This window comes from Pseudochaenichthys georgianus, chromosome 21 (genome assembly GCF_902827115.2).
Source record: "Pseudochaenichthys georgianus chromosome 21, fPseGeo1.2, whole genome shotgun sequence".
Classification (NCBI taxonomy): domain Eukaryota; kingdom Metazoa; phylum Chordata; class Actinopteri; order Perciformes; family Channichthyidae; genus Pseudochaenichthys; species Pseudochaenichthys georgianus.
In genome coordinates, this window is record NC_047523.1 from 38036166 (window position 1) to 38062086 (window position 25921).

General features: G+C 40.0%; 3 protein-coding genes across 3 annotated transcripts in view; 2 read left to right on the forward strand and 1 right to left on the reverse strand.

Annotated features, from left to right (window-relative positions):
- The first annotated feature begins 1829 nt into the window (after positions 1 to 1829).
- On the forward strand, positions 1830 to 11786 carry nms (neuromedin S). The gene is made up of 7 exons (XM_034110633.2): positions 1830 to 2006; positions 5341 to 5387; positions 6027 to 6083; positions 9512 to 9538; positions 9638 to 9721; positions 10535 to 10609; positions 11579 to 11786. Exons 1-7 carry the CDS (start codon positions 1934 to 1936, stop codon positions 11606 to 11608), a joined length of 393 nt encoding a protein of 130 aa, XP_033966524.1. The 5' UTR covers positions 1830 to 1933; the 3' UTR covers positions 11609 to 11786.
- A 104-nt stretch (positions 11787 to 11890) lies between these two features.
- Positions 11891 to 18561, reverse strand: pdcl3 (phosducin-like 3). Its single transcript, XM_034110632.2, has 6 exons — positions 18403 to 18561; positions 17241 to 17361; positions 15963 to 16053; positions 15599 to 15742; positions 13847 to 14055; positions 11891 to 12419 (listed from the first exon to the last, which is right to left on the reverse strand). Exons 1-6 carry the CDS (start codon positions 18406 to 18408, stop codon positions 12271 to 12273), a joined length of 720 nt encoding a protein of 239 aa, XP_033966523.1. The 5' UTR covers positions 18409 to 18561; the 3' UTR covers positions 11891 to 12270.
- A 5696-nt stretch (positions 18562 to 24257) lies between these two features.
- Positions 24258 to 25921, forward strand: part of LOC117466657 (TBC1 domain family member 8) — a 39366-nt gene continuing 37702 nt past the window's right edge. Inside the window, 1 exon segment of the mRNA XM_034110036.2 lies at positions 24258 to 24641. Coding sequence (XP_033965927.1) covers positions 24515 to 24641 — 127 coding nt within the window. The 5' untranslated portion in view covers positions 24258 to 24514.

The following is a 25921-nucleotide window of genomic DNA, read 5'->3' on the forward strand; positions in this document are numbered from 1 at the left end:
GTGTGTGTGTGTGTGTGTGTGTGTGTGTGTGTGTGTGTGTGTGTGTGTGTGTGTGTGTGTGTGTGTGTGTGTGTGTCCTGGGATTAACTGCTCGGATCAGGTTATATAGCCAGACTGATACACATATTCAAACCAGGAATTCTCCAGAAACTGATGGTTTCGCAACAAAACTCTGACCTTTTCCAAAGTCACTCCCCCAAGTTCTTTTTTTGTCAGGCTGCTTCAAGGTGTGTAATAATGGAAGGCAACATTTGATAGTTTAAGTCAAATGTAGAAGTACTTGAGTTGAGCCTTTCCATTTTACTTTATACTTCTATTCACTACAGTTCAGAGGCATCTCTTGTGCGTTTCCCTCATAGATGTCTGTAACACTCAGTAACACGTGATTTCATGCTGTGCTTTTCTGTCCTATTGATACAATCTCTGCCCAGAGGACACGTTTTTAGTCTTATTATATATATAATAAAGTGGTTTCTTATTGTTCTGGTATATTACATAATACACAAAAAAAAATGTTATTATCATTTCAAAAGCAACGCCAAGAACATTTTGACACTCAGATTTGTAAGAGCCGAGCCAGCATGTTGATGTTTTTGTTATTGTTCCTGTTTTCATTTTGTTTCTCTCATTTCAGTCTCAGCCTTCCTGCCCTTGATTGAACTCCACTTGCTTCCCTTCCCTAATCAGCCTCACCTGTGCCCCATCATCACCCCTCCCTCTGCCTACTTAGTCCCGTCCACATTCCCTCAGCGCCAGTTCGTCTTAGGTCTTCCAGCGTTCCAGCAGTGTTTTTCCTAGCATCTGATTCCACGTGTACCCGACCCGGCTTCGTGTACCCGACCCGGCCTCGTGTCCCGCCCCGGCTTCGTGTCCCCGACCCGGCTTCGTGTCCCCGACCCGGCTTCGTGTCCCCGACCCGGCTTCGTGTCCCCGCCCCGGCTTCGTGTCTCGCCCCGGCTTCGTGTCCCTCCCCGGCTTCGTGTCCCGCCCCGGCCTCGTGTCCCGACCCGGCTTCGTGTCCCGCCCCGGCTTCGTGTCCCGCCCCGGCCTCGTGTCCTGACCCGGCTTCGTGTCCTGCCCCGGCTTCGTGTCCCGACCCGGCTTCGTGCCCTGCCCGGTCCCTGTCTACTCCTCGTCTGTTTCGTTAGCCTTACTGACTGATCTCCCGTGTGCCGAACCTTGGCTATAAGACCTTTTCTGCATCCGAAGCCTCTGTCTCTGAGTCGTGCTATTGAGTCCTCCACTTGTGTTCATTCAGTCGTTACAGTTTAGGTTGATTACACGTTTTTTTTTTTACAGGTGTCTTGTCGTTGTAAAGCATTAAAATACCCCTCCCAACCCTGTGTACATGTGTTCAGTTAACCGGATCAATACACACTTATTGCCCTCCTTTGACATCATGGAGGGCTGACGATAAAACAATTCCTATAAAAGCTTTTGGCATGTGTCAAAAGAACAAAAGTGACTCACCCTCTCCATCACTTACTGATTTATTAGTATAGTAGTCCTAGTAAACATCACTGTGACACACTTTGTAACTATTAATCATCAATGTCCCTCTCAAGCGGACGGAGACCCGCTCATGCCCTCCAGCAGCACACAGTGGGGTTAAGAAAAACAAATCAGGAACAAAAAACAGAACACCCCAGTATTCCCCGTGCAGTAGTGTTCCCAGAAAGGTGTGTGGGTGTGTGTGTGGGTTGGATGTGCGCAAGCGAGTGTGCTGATGACCGGATCGTGTGATTGGTCACCTCTGCTCACAGGGTGATGCCGGCATGAGACAGGGTGCTTTTAAAGACCTGCTGCACATAAAGAAGACAGAAGAAGAAGACAGAAGAAGAAGAAGAGACTAAAACAAGCAGCCGTGCAACATCAGGAACACCCTCTCCAAAAAGACAAGCGTAAAAGAGAGGAAGAGGAAGAGGAAGAGGAGATGCCTCGGCCGACTGTCAGACAACTTTTTCTTTTATGTTTATTCTGGTTTCTGGGATCTTGGAGCACAACAGGTGAGTGATCATATTTCACATGTTTTGACTTTGAAAGCGACTCAATTCAAACGCTAGAAATGTGATCATGAAAGTAATAAATAACCTGTACATCATGAGGTCAACAAAGATGTATTCTTTCACACATTATGGGGGTAATTAGTGTCATAGATAATAGGAGATGACATACTATGGTTTGTTTATGTCATGGTAACCCTTATGTTGCGGTCGGGTCTCCCGTGACCCGCTTCAAGCTAAATTATATAATAACTACGCTCTAGTTTTTTGTATCGGAACCAGGCTTCACGATGTCCTCCACAGCAGCTAAATAAACACTACGTTACGTTACATTGCATTTAGCTGACGCTTTTATCCAAAGCGACTACAATAAGTGCGTTCGACCAACAAGATACAAACTTGAAGGAAACGGAATCATCAAGTACATCAGGCTTCATAGAGCCAAAACATTTCAAGTGCTACTCAACTGGCTTTAGGTAAGCCAGTCCTTTATTAGTATATAACTACAACTGATTTGGACTATTTTAGCAAGTCTGAAGGTCTCTAAAAAGAGTGTATCATTTGGTGTTGGGGTCTGGGGAGACCCGGCAGAATTGTTTTGGGTGACTCGAGGTCAAATTTGGCCCAATCAAGATCCATCTTTGACTTTAGACACCCCCCCCCCCCCCCTCATCCACTGTAACAAGCATTTCAAACTTTGGGGAGATTGTGTTCTAATATTCTATGACAGTCAGATAACGATCCACTGTCTTCACTATAGGAAGTATAATGAGTGAATGTAATCACATGTTTTACTTAAATATGTGGTGTAATGTTTTTTGGGGCCATAAAATAACAGGATTGTACGGTTATGATGAATGCATAATAAGTTAGTTATGATGTAGTTAAAACAATATTGGATGATAGTCATTATTTTTTAGTGTTTTGGACTGAGATAAAATGGGTCAAAATTGACCCGCGAACACCGAACGGTAACAGCTTTCGTGTGTGTGTGTGTGTGTGTGTGTGTGTGTGTGTGTGTGAGTAACAACTAACCTGTACTCAGGTCAGTACCGATGGTCATGTATTGGTTTCACTCATTTAAACACATCTAGGGCAAAAAGGGGCAACAGGAGATCAAATACTATAAAGTACATTTAGTCTGGTTTATTGTATGTTTAGATTAGATTCAATTAGATTCAACTTTATTGTCATTGCAACGAAATACAATTTCCTTCCAACCACAAAGTGTAAATAGTAATAAAGCGCATTCGTTTTCAATAATTAAAGAACACATAAGCTGCAGGGTTTGGACAGACATAGATAAATACAGATGTTATAAATAGTAAATAAATGCATTGTAAATGAGTGTTTATTCTGGTTTCTTGGGTGCACAACAAGTGGATGGTTATATTTGATATTGAGTTGGAAAGCGTGACTCAATTCAAATGCTAAAATTGTGTAAATGCAAGAAATAAAAATATAGCCTGAAAAAAAGATCAATTAGATTGACTCTTTAAATACATCTGGGGCAACATTTCAGCTTATTATTATGAATGTATAGACGTTATTAATCATAGAGATATATATAGGATATATTATAAGGAATGAGAGTTTGTTTATGTCAGAAAATGTAAATATCAAATACCCTCTAAATGACGAGGGCAGAAACCATGAATTGGATTCACTTCTTAAACACCTCTAGGTCTAAAGGGGCTCATTATAGAAAACTACATATAGCTTTTCCAGCATAGGGATAATAGGAGATGAAACCATAAATAATACAAAGTATATATAAAGTTACTTAATGGACTTCATTCATGGATAAGTGGATAATAATTAAAGGGGACCGATCATGCAAAATGCACTTCTTGATGTCTTGTATACATCAACATGTGTCCCCGGTGTGTCGGGGAACTCACGCAGCGTCAGAAAATAAAACCCCCTCTCTTTTCCTCCGTACCCAAATCTCTAAAAACGGGGAACAACGGAGCTGATCCAGATTTGCGTCCGATATGACGTAATATCTGAAATGTGGACCCACGGCCCAATCAGAAAGCTGCTATCAGAAACAATGCCCGACTGTTTTGGACGTAATATGGTCGGTGTTTACGTTAGCATCGCTAACACTCAGAGCTAACCTGTACTGGAGAGCATGTGTGTGAAGAAGCAGGAAGTAGAAAGGAACTCACCTTGTGGTGTAACCGGCAAGAGAGAAAGCCTTTGAGCTCCAGACTGTTTCAGATCCTTGATAATCCATGATATGGCGTTTCATCACGGCAGCATTTAGTTTAGACAGTAGCTGCCGGTAGAATCTCCTGCATAAGCTCCCTATTTTTTTTTTTAATCACTTTTTTTTTTTTAAGCTTTATTCCCCAAATCAGCACTTTAGAAACAGGAAGTGAAATAGAGGGATATGAGGCATGGCTAGAACGGGTGATCTGTTTGGTATTTTGAGCAAAAAACTTAATCGGCATGTTTTTTATATATTTTTATCTGAGACCTATGCTATTGCCTACAAATAGCATGATAGGTGACCTTTTACTAATGTATTATTATTTTTATTGCGTCATGTATCAATAATTAATAAATTCTTTTTTGAGCCATGAATAATTTTAGCTCTTTTACGTTCAAAGTAGGACGAAATAAGCGTTCTATATATGAAGGATGATTGCAAAAGAAGAAACATTTATGACTGGATTATTCGTGAACTAAACCATGATTTGGGGAATGATTCAAATGATAGCCTCATTAATTATTAATAATTAATGAGGCTATTATAACCAGCAGGTCATATCTGCAGTGCATATGCGTACATTTGTAGAAAATAAACTAAATTGTATTTGATCTAATTTTTACAAGGATCTTCATTATGACTCAAAGCTTTATTATTATTATAAATAAGATTATCATGAATAAACTATTGCTCTTTAACGTGTTAGTTACATAACCAATTAAATACATCTACCTTTCACTTAACACCGTGTCAGAAGTATTATATATATATATATATAAGCCTTTAAAATGATTTATAAACCTCATGCATAGTTACTTGATAAAGTATTGACAGAAACACCTGCTCAAAGACACAAAAGTTAAATATATTTTTGATGTAAAATGTTCAAAAAGCTCTTTATCTTTCTCAGGGTTAGGGTTAGGGTTAGCCTCTGTCTGAAACCAGAGCCCAGTCTGCTCTGATTGGTTAGCTGGCCGGCTCTGTTGTGATTGGCCAACCGCTTAGAGATGTCCCGCCCCTTAGCCTATCACGTACAATGCGTCGGAGCGCTAGCCAATAATGATGTCACTACGTTTCCACAGAAATGTTTTATTAATTTTCTCACATGTTCTCTCCTCACAGATGCCAGTGTTTTCGATCAGTGGGAAGACGGGATAGAGTTAAGAAAGGTAAGGGAATATCTTCGTCCAAAAATGTAATTTCTGTAACATTAATACTTTTTGACAAGTTAGTGCATGTTTTTTTTACATTTCTAATCAGCCTTCTTTGGTTCTAGATAAAACGTTAACTTCAGGGTTGTGAGTTAAAAAAAGGAGGTTGTTTAATTAACTAATCACTTGAATTATCAATCATTAATAAGATACAGTACACAGTGAGAGATACATAGAGACTATCTATTGAATGCTCAATATAAATATACAGCATTAAAGTCAGTGTACACTATGATAGGTCAGTGTACAAATAACAACATGTAAACATCTATGTAAAGTTAGTAATAACAGTTTATTCTGAAATGCACAAGTTAAAAACAGAGTGGAATCTGGGTAAGAAAAGAGCAACTGAAGAAACCATGGAGCTTTAGTTTGTCTACTTGTCAGATGTTATCAGAATTATTTCACTGCTATCCTCTAAGATCTGTTTTAATGATAATATTCTGGACCAAAAATAAGTCCATAAATCAAACATCTGCTTATAAATCCAGATCCAATCCTCAGATTTCTTTTATTTTTAGAAGCTGCACTCAGAAGCGAGACTGAAATAATGTGTTGTTGTAATGAATTCATATTGAAGTTGATGTTTCTCTGCAGGTGCGAGACATCCAGAGCGATGACTTGAGTGATGTTTTATGGGGAGATCAGGATGAGGTAAAAATATGCAGTATTTTGTAATGTTTCTCAGATATACAACATTATAGTCTAAATGAACTGTGACACATTGATATAATCACTGTGAACATGAGGCCATAGTGCGTGGATGTGATTGGTCAGGGCCGGCCCTCGGCATAGGCAGTATAGGCGAATGCTAAGGGCGCATCAACCCATAGGGGGCGCCAAAAATTGGGGAGAAATTTTTTTTTATATATATTTTTCAATTTCATAACACAATTTCCCGATTTTGGATCAACAAAGTACATCTTATTATCTTATACTAACAGAACTACGCCTATATTGCGTACAGCACCCATAAACTATGGCACACCCCCCACCCAGTAAAAACCAGAGGTTTATGTGAATTTTTTTTTAATTTTTTTTAAATAATGGTAGTGTGCAATTATAGGTTTTAATTTTATATTTGTGTTCATTTAAAATAAATCAAACTCCCAAAAAACGTACACAGCTTCTGTGTGCTTTTATTAACATTGGAATTTACTGTGTAAGCGGCCGCGGGGGGGAGAGCTTTAGAGAGCTCTCTCCTGAAAGACTGAGAGGCTCTTATAACCCAGCTCAGCGAGGTAAAGGCACACCTTTATATAATCATTATAGTTATACAAAAATAAGAGAATAGGTGAAAAACAGGTATACAATATATGACAGCACAAAAAAGTTATTAATAAACAAGAATACAGTTTGAAAGGGGAGTGATTTGTAAAGTATCCATAAAAAAAAAGAAAATCTGTTTACAGTTCCGTTTCATCTGGGTGTTGAGAGATGTATCCATAGATCTCCTAATGTTGCTCTCAAAGTGCACCAGATTGATGCTTTAACTTCAATATTAAAAAAAAAAAGTCTTCCCGGGGGTGCATGCCACCGGACCCCCCTATGTGAGGTTCCCCCCCACTTAAATCATATTCAAATGGATAGGAAACTAAATACAGTTGCACACATCTTGTGTCCACATCTTTCTGTGTTGGTGGTAATGCCACAACCATGCACATGCGCGAGTCATTTTGAGTGTAAGTGTCTGCATTTGGGGGGGGGGGGGGGGGGGGGGGGGGCGCGCCAGCTAAAATCTTGCCTAGGGCAGCAAATTGGTCAGGGCCGGCCCTGTGATTGGTGACCTCTGACCTTCGGCAGTTTCGTGCTGTCAACATTCAACTAACACATTTCCCAAAAGCTCTATTGCTAACAGTTATTTTTTATTCTGCTAATCAAGAGCTGAGAGCAGCGGGAAGAGGCTAACTTTACCCTAAATAATTCAAAACAACACAATCGAGCTTTTTCATCATGTCGTGGTTGGGTTTTCTTACTAAATACAGGTTGTCTTTCACAATTTGAAAAGGAGGGCAGCAAGGAAGTGAGAAAGTTGAGAGTTAGCGGCGTTCAGTGATTATGCTGCTACCTTAAATGATGAAATAAATCAGTTACTGGTATAATATGGAAATCATTTATTGATTGTTAACTTGCATTTAACTCGGTTTCGGTTTTTGTGTCACTTATTTGTACTTTATGCAACTAGCAGAAATATCTAAGCAAACACAAGTCTCACTTTACCATCTTAAGGTCTGAGCTTGAGGACTAAACTTGTCAACTCTAGGTGTAGCTAATACTCTTTCCCTATCATCTTCAATAGTCACCTCAGCCCTAGGCTGAGTTGACATGCTTGGGATTACAAGAATCTTTAACTCTTCTAGTTTTTGCAGGATTTTCTCTCTCATCTCTTTTTTTACTTTATACTTGTCTACTGTAATGTTAAAGTGAGCTGCAATACATAACATGTCATCTTTGCGACAGGAATACAACGTATGAACACTTGGACTTTCAATAAAGTCCTGTAAGTCAAAACCCATTTTTCAGCCAATGTACAACACCTACAATGACTTCTCAATTATTGGTTGTTTTTATTTCAGGAAAATAGAGATCCCGGACGAGCCCCCATTTGTTACGTCCCCACTAAGGTCTAGGGGACCTGGAGACAATAACGTACAACCAATAATTATGAGAGAGTCAGAGTAAAGGTTGACAAAAGGTTTATTCCTTGTAACCTATCATATCATACAATTAAACAGAAACACTCTGTTGGTGAGGAGGAGGAGGAGGAGGAGGAGGAGGAGGAGGAGGAGGAGGAGGAGGAGGAGCAAAAGAAACAAGCGTAACAAAACCAGGCCTATCTCTACTATCCTTTGAAACCAAACTCAAACAAAAACCCTCACTAACTAACTACAAAGAATTTGACAAAACAATATACAAGGGGGGCAACAATCCACTTACCTAGTGTGTCTAAACAATAGTTAGCTCGGTGGTGAGAAATGTACAGGGTACCCCAGACGTACCTAACTCCTCCACCTCTCAACACACACATTAACAAAGTTCAGAGTATTCAAATAGCTTTAGTTGCTAAACACAGCCGTGTTCCTTCCTCAGCAACAGGCCCAGAGTGAGAGAGAGAAGACTTCCTGGGTGCCTCCTTTATGGTCGGCCCTGGTTGCTGATAGGCCAGCTGAGGGTGAGAGGATCCAATCAGCCATCAGACTCAGGTGCACAGGCAGATACCGATCAGCTGCTGATTAGCTGTGCAGAAGACAGGGAGAAGAGAGAAACACAGGAGGGAAAGAAAACCACACATGTACAGCCTGCCTGGCACGTAACAACAATCTTAATTATCAAACTCATTTCTAAGTATTTAACAGTTTGTAGTGTTAGAAGAAGCATTGGCAATGACACATAGTAAAAATGAGTCCATTTTATTCAATTTTTTTTAAACCTAATGGTCTGATTTGTGATGGACCAATCAACAGCAACACACACTTATGCAACACCACTATCAATAAACAGTTAAACACTTGTGACAAAATGTCCTCTGAAAGTGGCTTCTTATGTTCTTATTGTGGAACATTTTTATTGATTTTTACACTGCATTAAAATCTGAATTTACAGGAGTTCGATTGGTTATCGAGTTTTCCCTGAAGTTAGCCCGTTAAGCGAAAATCCAGCTTCGTAGTATACAGGCCTCAGATGTCGCCCAATGCCTCATGTCAACTTCTAGTTATTCATTGAGAGAATCTGAGGGGTCGATCTACATCCTGAGGGGCAGCTTGTCCAGTAGTCATGTCTTTGGCAGAGTACATCGGACAGGGGTCGGCAAGGGCATATAATCAATACATAGGGGATTTCAATTTTGACGCGGCGATTCTATTCTAACTGCCGCCGACAGGGGGCGAAAGAGACGAGTGAGCACAGAAGAACACAAAAGAAGAGACGAGAGAGCGTCAGAGAGAAGTGGAGAGGAAAGTGAGTGAAGAGAATAATTAGCGATAGAGGGAGAGAAGCGGAGAGGAGAGTGAACAGGCGTGTTATCGGTTAACGAGCAGAAATATCTAAACACCGTGTGGATAATCTGAATTGTTTCCCCTCAGGAGCAAGACCAGAAAGTGTTTAAAAGAGTAAGTGTTCCCTCTCAGTTCTGCTTATTTCTCATTGGTCATTTCTGATGTTTTTCAGCAGCAGCATGTACTGACGTCTCAATGTTCTCCCTTTCTCAGTTCCTGTTTCATTACTCTCAAGCACGCAACTCTATCGGAGCTATGCAGCAACCTGCGCTCTCCAGAGGAGACAGCAAGCAAGTGGTAGGAGGATATTTTTAATCATTATCTCAAAAAAAGGTCAAAATGTCCTGTTTGAAATGTTAACTCACCTTTCAGAATGACAGTAGTTTGGTAAAAGGAGCCAAAAGCTGAATCATCGAACACATTTCCCCTCAATATTCAGGAATTCAAACATCTCTTAGAGGACATGTGTCAAACTCAAGGCCCGGGGGCCAAATCCGGCCCGTGACTTCATTTCATGCGGCCCCACAAGAACTTGCAAAGAATATAATGTGTATTATACGTTTACATGGTTTACATTTTCTAAGAATTTGACATTTTTTCTTCAAAATGTTACTTTTTTTTCTTCAAATTTCACTTCTTTTCTCCAGAATTTTACTTTTCTTTTAAAACAATTTTGTGACATGCGCACTGAAGAGACTTGCAGTTATTTGCCCTATATTTCTGCTTTCAGACGTAGTTAATTATGAAGTTATACCCTCTCAGATAATAATCCAATGCAGAGGCAATAATGTAATATAATACATTATTTTATCAAATATTTATATATGTATATTTATATAGTCTTAAAGTTACAACCGGCCCTCTGAGTGCAACCATAATGCCAATGTGGCCCGTGATGAAATTGAGTTTGACACCCCTGAGTTTAAGTAATATTTGTAGGCTATAGGCTGAGATTTGTTTTACAGTGTCAATACTTTATCCGTGTTTCACTACTGACACCACATCCTTACTTTTTGCCTTCTACTTAGATATCGTTTTTATAAAAGAAGCCAAAGCTTTCTGTCATCTGAACATTCCTCTCTAAGTCACCTCTCCTTTTTGCTCCTCCAGTCTCACTCAGTTCATCCTCTGATGAGGCTTTTCCCCAAACTCTCCCAGAGGAGGAAGAAGAACATGGTGCTTTTGGTAAGAAATACATACATACATACATACATACATACAAACATACAAACAAACATACATACATACATACATACATATGGTGTAGAATGTATACATTAGTTAATATTATTTGATAGGTTAAAGGTAGGCTAGGTAAGAAGAATGGAGAAACCAGCTCGAGTGCGCTAGAATTTGAAAATGTTTCTGAAGTGAATTACCTACCCCACCTTTAACAATTTCTTGCTGTTTTTGTTTATAGTACATTAGTTAGTGTAATTAGTTTAGTTAAAGCAGTTGTTTATGCTTTCATTCTGAAGGCAGCTTTGGGTGATTGGGTATTTATTTGGCAGACAGGTGGAGGTGGAATAACCAAACAAAGGAAAGGGAAACAGGGCAATTTAAAGTAAAACTGGTTGTCATCTAACTGGATGTTAGATTATTGGAAGAACGACGATCTTACCTCGACTTCGGATCCTTTTCCTTGCCTACGATTCGCTAGCTAATGCCTCAGCGCCACGTTTATTGAGTAAATGTCCTGCGGTTATATTTCTTTATGATTGTTGACGGTACATTAGTGTTCTTTAACTCTCAGATGTAGTTAATATGTCAGGGGGCTTTCTGATCACATGCATGTTTGCCTGACCTGGTTTAAAGTAGCAAGAACTTGTCCAGGCAGGAACATCCTGAAACTACAACACTGAATACTTTCATGCAACTTTTGTCCCTTTTCATATTTTTAAATACTATTTCTTACGAATATTAAGGCTCGTTGCTCTTCGTAATGAGAGTGGAAGGTTAGACAAAGGTTTCTTAGGAAGAAAATCCTAATTTAAACAAAGTTTCTTGCCTATGTCTCTTCCGTTTACTTAGAAGTCACCCTTTCCAGGAAGCAAAGGAGTAGTTCGTCGATTAAGAGAACCAGCGTTAATCTTTTTAAATTACATCACCGTTCAGACTCAATTAACTGACCTTTCTTATTTCTTCCCAATGAAGATTCGAGGTCTGCCGGAGGATATGTTGTAGAAGAATAATCTACACACAGGAATGCAGACTAAATCTGAATCTACGGACGGAGCGACGGGCTGCATCTATGACAGAGAAATTACTTTTTGATAAGAGAAAATAAATGATTGTACAGCTGGAACACACAGAAACTGCTCCACCGTGTGTCTGCCTGCTTCCACATGTCTGAGTCGATGATGTGGGGCGCTCCCAAACACATGGGCACGCAGAATACACACAAACAATAACAGTCACACAAACAACCCAACAAATGAGAATCAAGGGGAAAAGATGGCACAGAGATTGTGGCAAAGAGCTGAACTCACATTTAATTCAACAGATTTAAATGTACACGTACATTTTGTGACATAATTATCATGAAAACGTAATAAAAAAGTTACAATTTGTCTTTGACGCGTTTGTAAATATTCAGGGGATGGAGTCGGATGTTTATTCCAGATTACACAATGGTTTTCCCACCGAGGAAATGTACAGGAGGCTGTGTGGTTCAACAGAAGGTCATAGGTCATAGGTCCAGCCAAGTGTCCTCCAGCAGGAGTTCAACATCACCCACATGGTTTAATATGAAATGTATTTGCTGATAAAGGAGACGCCCCCCCTCTCTGCTGAAGGTCCTCCGAGTGTTTCCCACACAGCGTTTCTGGAGCGATAAACCTTTCTTTCTAATAGTCCTCGTCCTCAGAGTCGCTGTCCTTTCGGGAAGGAAGCGAACTTCTGATCGATGACATCAGCTTGTCTTCGATTTCTTTCCGTGGGTTTTCCTCCAGCTCTGTCTTCACGGCGCCGGACTCCGATAACCTCCACTCCAGCTCTGAGGACGCACACGGGACGAAGATAAGATCAATCAATCGGATGACATTTACAGGATGTGGCTGTCTGAGTAAATCTGCAACACTTAAAACATTAAAATATGACTGAAAGAATGTTATTTTTCTTCAAAAGACTAAACATTTTTAGAATAAAATACAGAAGATTAAAACAGCAATAACTGTGTAAATCAATCAGAATCAGAAAACTTTAATTATCACAGGGGAAATGTGGGTTTGTGACAATTTCTCCATTTTGGAAGAATGTTAAAAAAAGGATAAAAAGATGTAAGAGAAAAGTTTAAGTAAGAATGTGCAACAAAAACAATAAAATATAACGAAATATATATATTTAGTTTTTACTATTTTAACACTATTAACATCTGAATCTGCTGAGACGACAAATCCAAGACCCTTTATTTCAGTTGAGTGTCACACTGACACTCAACGATTCTAAGAAATACACAGCTGACCATTTGGTACGGCCCTCGAGGTCATTTATAAACACACGCAAAAAAGAAATTAAACAAGCGAGTGCCTGTTTTTCCTGGCCAAGGTCAGGGTCCTTGAACACAACACGAGCCTAACGTGTCATCACGTGGTGCAGTTCTGACAGAGAGCACCAGAACGCCGCTCCGGCACTTCAGAAATTGCAGTAGCCATAAGGAGCCGTACACATGCTGCAGTTTTTGCGTGGCTGTGTCTTTAGCTGAAAGCCCAGTGGCGATCTGTTCATCTGTCACACTGAGTATACAGTCAATGCCTTTGTTGTTATTAGCATCTGGTTAGCTAGCTATGCTAACGAATATAAGAAGCTTTTTCTACAACCAGTGAGGTAAAGGCACATCTTCATATGATCATTATAAAAAAATAAGAGAATAAAGTAATCAGGTATAAAATACTATATGACAGTAAAGAAAAGTTGTTATTAATAAACAAGAATACAGTTTGAAAGGAGAGTGATTTGTAAAATATCCATAAAGAAAAAGAAATCCGTTAACAGTTCTGTTTCATATGGATGTTGAGAGATGTATCCATAGATCTCTTGATGTTGCTCTCAAAGTGCACCAGATTGATGCTTTTAACTTCAACATTTAAAAACAAATCTTCCCGGGGGAGCATGCCCCCGGACCCCACTAGAGGAGGTTAGGACCCCCCCCCACTTAAATCATGTTCACATGGATAGGAAACTAAATACATTTGCACACATCTTGTGTCCATATCTTTCTGTTTGGGTGGTCATGTCACACCGTGCTCGTGCATGCATACGTGAGTCATGGTGAGATATCTGGATTAAGAGGTTGCTTTTTCTTTGCACAGCATGAAAGAAAGGTGAAATGAATGGGCTGTGAGAGGAAAAAGGTTCCCCACCCCTGATTTAAATGCTTCTCTAATGTCCTGGAACTTTTTCTGTAAGTGAGTGTCTTCCTACCCTCCACTTTGAGGCTCATGCCCCCGAAGACGAGCGGCCCGATGAACTGCGCCTTCATGTCGCCCCCGCGGTACACGAAGATGGTGGGCAGGTTGCGGTCGGGGTAGTTGGCGATGCAGGTGGTGGAGATGGACTTCAGGAACTTGGTCTGAGGGAACTTCCTGGCCAACACAGACAGGTGCTGGTTGATGAGCGTACACAGAGGGAGGCTGGGAGAGGAGAAGAACAATTAGAAAGTGTTGGGAAATACTGAATGTCCTCTTCCAGTATTAGAGTCCACATGATAACAAAGGTATCCCAACTGCAGCTGTGAACATGACAGGATGTGTGAGTACCTGGAAGAGCATCAGGACTGTTTGAGGCAGATGATAGCTATGTGATTAACATGATGATTCAGCCTCTATGGAGAGAGACATCAAGCATGCTCATTTCTGACGTGGAGCTATTCTGAAGTAAACATTGAATGCTGCTTTCTATTCCTCCATCTTGTGACTGTGTGACTCCCTCTCTTGGATATCAGCGTGTGAAGGACACTGCTCAGGAACTAGTTGACGGTGACGAGTGATTATTATTATTTTTAAGTATTCAGGAAAAGTCCGAATTTTGAGATTTTGCGAAAAAGTCAGATGTTTTGAGAAAAAGTCAAAATTATGAGAAGATTTTTTTTGAAAAAGTCAGAATTTTTTGCAGAAAGTCAGGATTTTGAGATTTTGCAATAAAGCCAACAACTCAGTATTTTGTACGTGACGGGATGTTTGATCACCTAAGAACCGGTATTCCTCCATCTTGTGACTGTGTAACTCCCTCTCTTGGATATCAGCATGTGAAGGACACTGTTCAGGAACTAGCTGATGCTCTGTGTGTGATGACTACCGTACTTTTCGGACTATAAGCCGCGACTTTTTCCCCCATTTTTTTTGTACAGCTAGTGGCCACTAGGGAACCTCCTAAATCTATGGATTCTACAGGTAAAATTAACCACCTTTAACTCTATGGGCTCTATGACCGGTCCGCGCCCGCCACCTCTAAGCGGCGGGCTCCAGCAGGAAAAGCTGGAGGCCGGAAAAGAGTGAGACAGGTAGCGCGCCAAAGTAAAAGTGGAACCGAGAGACAGAACGAGAGCAAGACAGACGGACAATTTAGCTGCTGCGGCTTATAGTCCGAAAAGTACGGTACTTCCATTCTTGAGAGGATCAGAAACACATGGATCCTGATATTGAAGCGAGTGACGAGTGAGATTTTTTTAACAGAAAGCTTATAAACATCTGTCAGAGTTGCACTTCCTGCTCATAAAGGGCCAGTCGTGTTAAAACGTTTGTTACAATGGGAAAAGTGATGGAAAATACCACAAAATGACTATTATTTACTGTTCTAATTATCTCTGACTGCTCATTTTGTTGAGTCAACCGGTCCAAACAGGTATATGTTCCAGTAACAGTGACATGGAAAATAAGCACATTTAGCATTTGTGCTTGGTAATTGACTTTAAGAAATAATTGATGCGAAAACATTTTGTTTTGTGTGAATCAATAAATCTATCACGTTGCCAAAAGCAATATTTAAAATGCAAGAGGTGAGGGTTTAAGTTTAGCTCCTGTGCAACTCTAAGAATGACTCGCTGAAAAGAAATCCTGATATTAAGTGCTGTGTCAGACAGGAAATGATTCACACTAGACTTGTCCACGGTCTAAAAGGGTTCACCCGAACAAGACACAAGCATCAAGAGATAACACGAGTACTTGAAGAACCCACCCCTGCTTGTAGAGGTGCAGCACCACCCAGATGTCCTCTCCAGCCTTGTTGACCTCCTTGATGTAGTCCTGCCCGGAGATCTCCACCACCTCTCCAAACACGCTCTTCAGCTGAGTCGCTTTCCACTCTGAGAGACGCTTCTGTCTGTGGGACGAACATGTCTCATCAGTGGGCCGTCAGATGAAATGGCTTTCACCACACTCTTGTTACAGATCTCCAGGAAGCCAAACCAAATGCTAATTATTTTACTTTGGCAGCATTTCTTTAAGGATGAAGCCAAATCCAGTTTGCAGGTTTGCATTGTGACATGCACTCGTCTTGAGAAGACAGTATAATACACATTAGTGCTCCAATCTCTACTCACCGGTACATTTCAATAGCAGCCTCGTCTTCCTCGCCAAACTCATCTTCGTTCTCGTCCAGATCTTCCAGCGACATGTCCTCGTATGTTTTCACTATCAGAGACACGGCAGTAACAGCAGTTCATCACATGTTCTGAGAAGGCTCTAACCCTGAGGGATCCAATCCTCTTTATTTCTAGAGCACATATGAAAAACAGAGGGTTTACCAAAGTCCTTCACAGCAAACATAACATTATAATAAAAGATAATATTACAATAATAGATAAAAGGCACACATAAGAATAGATAAAAGGCACACATAAGAATAGACACAAGGCACACATAAGAATAGATAAAAGGCACACATAAGAATAGATAAAAGGCACACATAAGAATAGATAAAAGGCACACATAAGAAAAGATAAAAGGCACACATAAGAATAGATAAAAGGTACACATAAGAATAGATAAAAGGTACATAAAAGAATAGATAAAAGGCACACATAAGAATAGATAAAAGGCACACATAAGAATAGATAAAAGGTACACATAAGAATAGATAAAAGGCACACATAAGAATAGATAAAAGGCACACATAAGAAAAGATAAAAGGTACACATAAGAAAAGATAAAAGGTACACATAAGAAAAGATAAAAGGTACACATAAGAAAAGATAAAAGGCACACATAAGAATAGATAAAAGGCACACATAAGAATAGATAAAAGGTGCACATAAGAATAGATAAAAGGTACATAAAAGCTGTGGACAGACAATAAAAGCATACAAATCAATAAAACAACTCAAGCTGACTCGAAAGCGAGGGAAAAGAGGTCTTTAGGCGGGACTTAAAAGTTTGGAGGGTGGGCGACAATTTGACTTGGGGGGGGGGGGGGGGGCAGGTCATTCCAGAGCCTGGGGGCTACCGCTGAGAAGGCTCGGTCTCCCCTGGTCTGGGTTTAGGGACTACCAGCAGCAGCTGATCAGCCGACCTCAAAGCCCTTGGGGGGGTGTACACCGGTAGGAGGTCGGAGATGTACTGAGGGGCGAGCCCATTTAGCGATTTCAAAACAAACAATGACATCTTAAAATGAACTGTAAAATGGACAGGAAGCCAGTGGAGGGAAGCCAGAATTGGGGTGATGTGCTCATGCTTGCGGGTTCCTGTAAGTTCCTTGATCCGTGGTCTGATTAGAGTACACTAGTGATCGAAATATTATATTTGATCTAATTCACATGATTTTCATTTGTACGTTTTCACAGTACGTTGTATTGAAGGACACTTCCAAGTTCTTCTCTTACCGATAGACCGCTGCTGGCGGGCCAGCTCCTCCTCCTCTTCGGCATCGTTAGGGACCTCTTTGGGAGGAAGGATGCCTTTCTTCCTAAGGATATCATTCCACTCTGTGTCTTCATTTGGGTCCTGTAGAAAAAAACAAAGCAATTACGACTGTTACTCGTATTCTGGGTTTCCTTTGGCTTGGATATGTTATGTTTGTAAGATGATTTCAAAAGTGAAATCTGATAGTTTTCAAGAATCCAAAGAAAACGAATTGTTGGTAGTTGTCTGGCCACACACGAAAATAACTAACTGACAGAAAGAAAAAATAAACATATGATTGTGTCTAAACCTGCTGGGGGTATTGGAAGTTTCTAGGTACAAGTTTAGAGTGCTCTGCCTACAACAGCGAGATTTAACCCTTAGAAAGAAATGAGTAGATTGGATGGATGGTAAGATAAACTATATATTCTGCTTAAACCCCTGAAATCCTCCTCATGTACTGTGGTCAGAGCTCCAGGGAACACGCCTCGCCTGTAGGTTAAGTCATGTTAGGCATGACTCATTCTGTATTTCAGCTCTAAGTAATGACGCTATGGATTAGCCTTCGTCAGGCAAAAAGCAGTTTAGCTTTCTTTCTATATATATATATAATATATATATTTTTTTTTACATTTTGTAGACTGTCTGAAATATCTGTAGACTATCGACTCATTTAAAAAAAAAAGCCGGGGACGTTGCCACTGACATGAAATGGCCGCTTATGGAATATTAACGTATTTAATAACCACATGTTTGATAAAATGGTGATTAGTTACACTTCTGTCTGACCTCCAATCGGGTTATCAAAACAAAGAAGCCCAATATCACAAGACACGTGAGTTTCTCAGTGGGCTTTACAGAGTAAAACACATGAATGACAGTGCGAAAAGATACATGAAATGACAAGAAAATAATACAAAGATATAATAGAGTGTAAAATACAGGAAACTAAATGGTGATATTAGCATTTAGCTAGCATAAGCTAACATTTAAACAGCTGATACGCCCAGCTACACTGCTAAAGCTAAAAAAAATAAAACTCACATTTTCTCAACACACAACTTCGACATCAACCGATGTCAACGCGCCACATTCACCAAAAACAAACCACAGCGTTTAAATGTTTAAAGAAGAGTTACAAACCTGCATTTCGTCAGATAACAGCTTCCTCTGAAATCACACCACTGCTGTCTTCTCAAACCCGGAAACAGAAAGGAGTGTTCGGGCAGAAACAAAAAGCTACCACTGTTTCAAATTAACTCACTCTTCTTCCAGGATTAAAATAATGTAATTCAAGAACAATCTGTATTTTAAATATGTATTTTTGTGGTGCTAGAGTTTGGTTATCCATGTTTTAAAAGAGGAGGAACATTACGCATTATAGGTCGGACAATAATAGAAGTGACACCAATTTCCTTTTGACGCTCGATGCGACCATATAAGGAGCGAGAGCGCAGCATTCCATTTGTGGCTGCAGCTGAGCAAGAAACCAAACAGGTGCTGTCGCACGCACGCACGCACGCACGCACACACTCACACACACACACACACACGCACACGCACGCACACACACGTTATTTACTGGAGTATAAATATGGTTAAGGAAGAAGTGCCTTTACAAGTATGTGTCACTCCAATGTATTATTATTACAAATATATAAAGAGTACATTGAAGTGGGTTGCTCAACTCTAGCGAAACAAATCTAGATATGAGGTGTAGCAACGACAACAACATCATAGTGAAAACCAAAATGAAAACCAGTTCATATCATTAGCCTACTCTATAAACAGATTTCCTTTTCGGAGTGTGCTTATCTGAAGTAAAACTCCTACACACAATCAGCGTTTCTTTATGAGCAACATGTGTATTCTTACTATTTATAAAACGGACAAGTCAAATCAAACAATCTGATTGGTTCTTAGCCGTGATATACTGAGCGTATACCACGGGTAGAATTGTAAGTTACTTTTCACAACAAGTCAGTATCCCTCCGCGTCTGAGAAAAACAGTATACCGTTGGGTTGAAAAGCAAACTGCCTGCAGTTTGCTTTTCATACTGGAACAAGAAAGCAGGAGAGAAGTAACGGGGCAGAAACCCTCCTTTTTACGCAGCGGTCCAGACATACACATCAAACGGCAAAACATATTCAGTGTGCAGTTCCTTTGGCATTAGGGCAGGGATATCTAGATACTTTCCAAGGTTTGACATCATGAATTGAGCTACTTTTAAAGCAATCAACGATGTTTTCAAATCTGTAATCAAAGAGGTCCGCAAAAATACTATCGGCCAATCAGATTGCTTGATTTGACTTGTCAGTTTTATAAATATATTTACATTTCTTCTGTTACGAAACAAACTTACAAAGCATAAGATGGAAACATTTAAGATTAACTTCGACCTCCGGGGGGTCTTACTATGGAGGAGTGGATTGAGGAGTGCCTATCTCCAGAAAAAAAAGCACCTAAACGACGACATGCAGAGCTACGTGAAGAGCAGGTAGACCAACTGGAGAAGTACCACCATTCAAAAGCTTTCTGATGCGGGTCTTGAAACAAAGCAGAGAAAGTATGACCGTTAGTGGCCATAGGTGCGAAAGCTCTCTCCAGAGCTACTGGAAGCCAAATCTCGGGGACCGGAGAAAGTGGAGCAATATTCTCACCACGCCAAGCAACAGCCTAGAACAACCTCAACAAGTAACCACGTAAGCCATGCTACTGATGCTGGACAGGTTTTCAGTGGGTGCACAATAAACGGCAACATACAAATGAATGTAAATAAATAGCCAAATAATGAATCAACGCTCTCTGTCTAATATGTTGGCTAGCTGTTAGTGTTGTTGCATAGCAACCACCTCGCACTATGTTTCGCGCAGAAGGCAACGGAGGGACTATTTTATTTGGAACATCATTATTTACTAATAAAAACTATTTAAATTAGAGTGTGTATTTTTTTTCATATTGTCACACTTGGTAACCGTTTTATAAAAGCAATAGCTCACTTCAGGCCGTGATATATGCTCATTATATCACAGCTAAGGGGGTTGTCGACCCTCCGCTTCGCGTCGGGCCGAACCACGCCCCTTAGCTGTGATATAATGAGCATATACCACGGCCTGTCGTGAGCTATTGCTTAAGTATAGCCTACATTGAAACATAACAGTTAAAGGTGGGGTAGGTAAGTTTGAGAAACCGGCTCGAGATACACTTTTTGTTATATTCCATGGAATGCTCTTAACATCCCGATAGTAATGAATATCTTAAGTGCTTTGACAAAAAATCCATAAAAAAAATTCATCTGTAGAACCCGTAATACTGTAAAAAGTACAAAAAAAGCTAAAAAAGCTTGGATGGCCTGCCTGCCTTCCATCGGGGCACAAATTTATCTCGTGCCCTCATTGGTCATGTGCGCGTTCGTGTGTGTTGGAGGAGGGGCTCTATAAGGAAGTGGCAGATTTTCTCCGGTTGTGTATTTTCAAATTCTAGCGATCTCGAGCCGGTTTCTCAAACTTACCTACCCCACCTTTAAATGCTTTGACAATAAATCCATAAAAAACGTCATCTGTGGAAGCCGTGGAACTGTAAAAAGCACGACCAATCATCTGAGCCGGCCCGGCTAAAGTAACTGGATGGCCTACCTGCCTGTCAGCCCTCCCTCTGGGCACAAACTTATCTCGTGCCCTCATTGGTCATGTGCGCGTTCGTGTGTGTTGGAGGAGGGGCTCTGTAAAAAAAATGTGCAGATTTTTTCCGGTTGTGTATTTTATTGAGTGGTTCCTCCAAAAGTACCTACCCTACCTTTAAGTGAATCTAATTGAGTAACAAGTTGTTTAACTCTCCAAATGTAAAGTGATGGATAATATAGTACTATCTAACAATGCAGGTAAAATGACATAATTGCAGTGCAATACTTACAGTGTGTAACCATGAATTAACCAATTGTTTAAAATTATAAGAAAAAGGAGGAGTACAGACTAAACGCACATACAAATAAGACTGAAATGGATGTGGTATATTGTTTAAATTAAAACATAAAGTTATCATTGATGTGAAGCCATGAGGACGGTCTTCATGTGAAATCTGCGACACACATTGTTGAAATCTAATTTAAGCTCCTGCCAGTTTCACTTGCTCAACTTCCTATTTTTCTAATTCCTCTTCTTACTCATTATACTTTTCTCAAGCACAATGAGTATATATATTCAGCACATAGAATGATGTTAAATGAAATGATAAGTGACAACGAACATGGGGGCATGAGCCAGGAAGTGGTTTTGAGTGATGGTAGTTATTGTACCAGAGACATACAGGACAGAGTATGCAGTGTGCATTTCAGAGGGAGGGTCAACAGACGCCAAACAGTAGGCTTGTTTGAGACAAGCAAGACCTGCGCAGACCTGCGCAGTTGCGATCAACGTCTTGCTAGTGCGTTGCATGATGGTTAGTCATTTTGTCCGACTTGCTCTGGAGGCTCGCCCACATGAGACTTTGAAATCTCGCGGGACACAGACGCCCGCAGCCTTAAGAGCGAGGCGAGTTGGCGCAGTTGCTCTCCACGAGCTGCGGAAACGAAATGCTTGATGGGAAACGGCTCGCTGGTATCTCGAGCTGAGCGCTCATTGGTGGGTTTTACCACGTGCTGCTGATGAAACTCTCCAATTGGCTGGCAAAAGTTTGTTGTTGTTTTGTGTCAGTTTTACGTCGCCACATCCATTCCCATTTTTCATCATTGTTCCACAATGTTTATCATCATGAAATTAATATCTATATATTTTATACTATACTGCTTACCGTTTTCATACTTTATATATCTTAGCATATGCACACACACTGTTTATACTGCTCACAGGCTGATATCTAGTGTATTCATACCCCACTGTTTATTCATCATTCAATTCATTCTATATGTTATTCTGTAGATTGTGAACATTACTTTCCACTTCACTGCTTGTTGCACCTGGTTAGAAGCTAAACTGCATTTCGTTGTCTCAGTACCTGTAATCTGTGCAATAACAATAAAGTTGAATCTAATCTTGAGCAGGAACAAATGTATTTACTTAGTACATATCTGACATTAACGACACAACACATGTGTGCATTCTTTATAAATGCAAACCTAGTCAAGCCGACTCCGGAGGTGGCGGTATGCACCTTAAAGTTGTTTGCAATCCGCCAAAAATCCGAGAGAAGAAGAAGAAGAATGCGAATGCGAAGATGAAGAAGAAGAAGCCGACTCGGAGCTGTCCGACTTCAGGCGAGCTTTTTGACACCTCCCCCGGCTGCGATCGGCTACTCTCGTCTACTTTCGAGGCGAGCCGCAATGTGTCTCAAATTGGTTAATAAAGCCATGGACACTATTGGCTGGTATATGGTGTTGAGCTTACACACGTGAAAGGGTGTTTGAGGGCGTTATATCTCGTAGTGTCGACAGACTTTAAAACTGTTGCTGTACATTCATTTGCCATTGAGTTGTCAGGAGCAGTTGATGACAGGACATTTAGACTCCTCTTATTCAGTCCTAATAATGACTGGTCTGAATGTGTCATCAGAATTGGGTTTACTCAATCAATACAAAATAAATCCCAAATTGAGATCAATAAAGTGATTATTTCATAAATCAATAAAGCAAATCTTATTTTATCTTATCTTAAACACACACATGTCCTTTGGTGTGAATTAAAGCATACATCTACATCTAAGAGAAACACCATGTACAACAAGAGCAAATAAATACATATTGTAAAACTTATTGTAAAAAAAAGACTATTATAAAATAAAACAAATGTTCACAACACATACAAATGGCTACACAAAAAGGGAAATAAATTAAGAATATGTCAATTTACTGTGAAATAATATGTACAGTAAATGAAAATGGAATAACTGTGCCGTTGTGAAGAAAAGTGCAAAAATAGTAAATAAATAGACAATTAGCTTTTGTGTGATAATTACAGTCCTGAGCACCTGAGCATTCTGTCAGCTGAACAGCCAATCACAGGAGGGCTAGTGAATATTTACCGGAAGGGAAAGTCGGTGAAATGCGGAAGAGAAATATAATAAAAACGAAGAGCTCTCACTCTGTCTCTGTTTTCTAGGAACCACATATTTTATTACAATAACTGCAATAAAAGCTTTTCTTGCCAAAATGGAAATATTTATATAAAAAAGCATTGTTCTGATTCTGGGGTTGAAAACTATTTTCTAAAATATTTTGAAGGGATTTATAACAATAAGAAACATTTATTAATATGTAATTGTGACATGTACAGTAGCCTATGTAGTAACGTGTGTTGTTTGCATTTTATTGGTGTCTTTTATCCTTTCGCCTCCATCTACTTGTCTTTCATCCTTTCTTTCTAACTAATGCTGTTGATGTATTGTGATTTTAAAAAGGTTTCTATATCATCTGGCCGGGGACAACAGCTGGAAATTAGCTATTTTGGCCAAAGCTGCCCCATTTACTGTTACTTTGTGACAGTTGATCAATGGGGACTGTCCACGACACCATAACTAATAAACTTAACTAAATTAATATTGCTATTTTATTAATATATTAATATTAGTTTAAAAAATGTTTTATTAATATCTGAATATTTCTTTAACATGTATTTATTTATTTGTTTATTCCACACATGGCAGTTATTTTAAAACATAGAGCGTGGTGGAAAGGAGCAGGGAAAAGACAATCTTATTCTACCTGCCCCAAAACAGAATAATAACCATAAAAAAGTAAAATAAAAGCAATATTCTTTCTGTCACAGTCACTTACAAATGCTGAAACATAAAACCAGAACACAATCAGAAGTCAACTTCATACTGTCTAATTGCGCTTTCTTTATATATTTTCGTAAACATACACATTATCTTACAGCCCTTCAAATCATTCGGCACATAATTCCACTTCTTTACGCTAACTACAGATGCACACATCTGCTTTAAAAAATGAAAAAGAACATTATATGTTAATAAATTAGTCAATATTTATAAACTACTTCCAATCCAGAGTGGGTCCTCTCTCCATTAGAGGATCTCTGACTGTGGTGTGTACAGCTGCTGCAGATCGGGCGTGAGGCAGCAGAGCAGACGAGAGGCGGACTGAACCCTGCAGCTGTCCGCAGGAGAACCATGGAGAACCCCGAGAACCCGCCTCTGTAGGGCCGAGCAGGACGCTCCATATCCGGGGAACAAGAGTCAACTCACCGGCGCTGTAAACACGGTGGGGAGGCTCCCTCCTCCGGTCCCTCCCTGCGGGAAGAAATGTGGCTAAACCCGGAGGAAGTTCTGCTGAAAAACGCTCTGAAGCTCTGGGTGACCGTCAGGAGCAACGACTTCTTCCTCCTGCAGAGGAGGAGAGGACATGGAGAGCCCACAGGCAGGATCACAGGTAAACAACAACAACAACACACACAAGGGAGGATCACAGGTACAAAAACAAAAAAAATAGATTTAAGGACTGTACTTAAACATTTGAGAGATTTTTACCTTACTAAAGTATTTCCATATTTTGCTATTTTGTACTTCTACTCCACTACATTTCAGGTGAAAATCTTGTACTTTTACTCCACTAAATACACCTTTAGTTACTTTACAGATGTGGATGAATGATGTGAAATATAATCAAGTGTTGAATCAGACTTTAGTTCCACCTGGAGTAAATCCACCAGCTACCCTGCAGAATACAAAGTCATTCAAACTAGCTGCACCTTTACCAGCTTTGAGAACACTTTCATGATCAATCATTATATATTATTCTGAAATGGACCAATCTACAGAACAACTACTACTACTTTTTGTACTTTTAAGTAGATTTTGATGCTAATACTTTTAATACTTTTACTTGAGTAACATTTTGAATGCAGGACGTTTACTGTAACATAGTGTTCCTACACTTTGGTACTTCTACTTTTACTAAAGTACATGATCGGAGTACTTCTCCCACCTCTGATTACACGTAAACCGGTGAACTAGGACAACAATGGAGAAGCCCGAGAAACCCAGCTGTCAGGAAAACAACAAGAATAGGAACAACAAGAAAGAGGCAGCAGGCAAAATCAAAAGGGGTTGAAACGGAGAGAAGGATTAAAAAGTTAACATACATTCTGGGAATTTTGGATCAGTTGGTTTCACGGGAAAGCCCCGGAATGACCACAGCCTGTGTGTGTGTTACTATGGCAACTGATGCCTTGAAACCAACTGTATAACTGGATGGAAGAGCAAGTTGTTACGCTCCAACTGTAGTTAAAATACTGCGATCATTTCTTTAAAAAAGCTTGCAACAGTCCTTTGTGTCAAATCCAGACTTTCTCACTTCCTATAAAGATGTTTCACACAGGCCCAGTGGCGTAGCCACCATAGGGCCAGGATGGGCCCAGGCCCACTCAGTTTACTCATTGGCCCACCCTGAGAAAGCTTTGGTGTCATTTAAAAAAAAAAAAAATCTTTAATTATTTTTATTTTTTTATTATTTTATTATTATTATAAAAAAATGTATTCACCCATTGAGAATATCCAAGCATTCAAAGTGAAATTCAAGTGAACAAATATCGAGTTTAATTAATGTTGTATGTGCTTTGTCCTCTGAACCGAACTCATTTACGGTAAAAACTGATTGTTGGTTCCGGCGCGCCATAATAACATGAGAGAGGCAGAAAGCTGCCTGCAAAA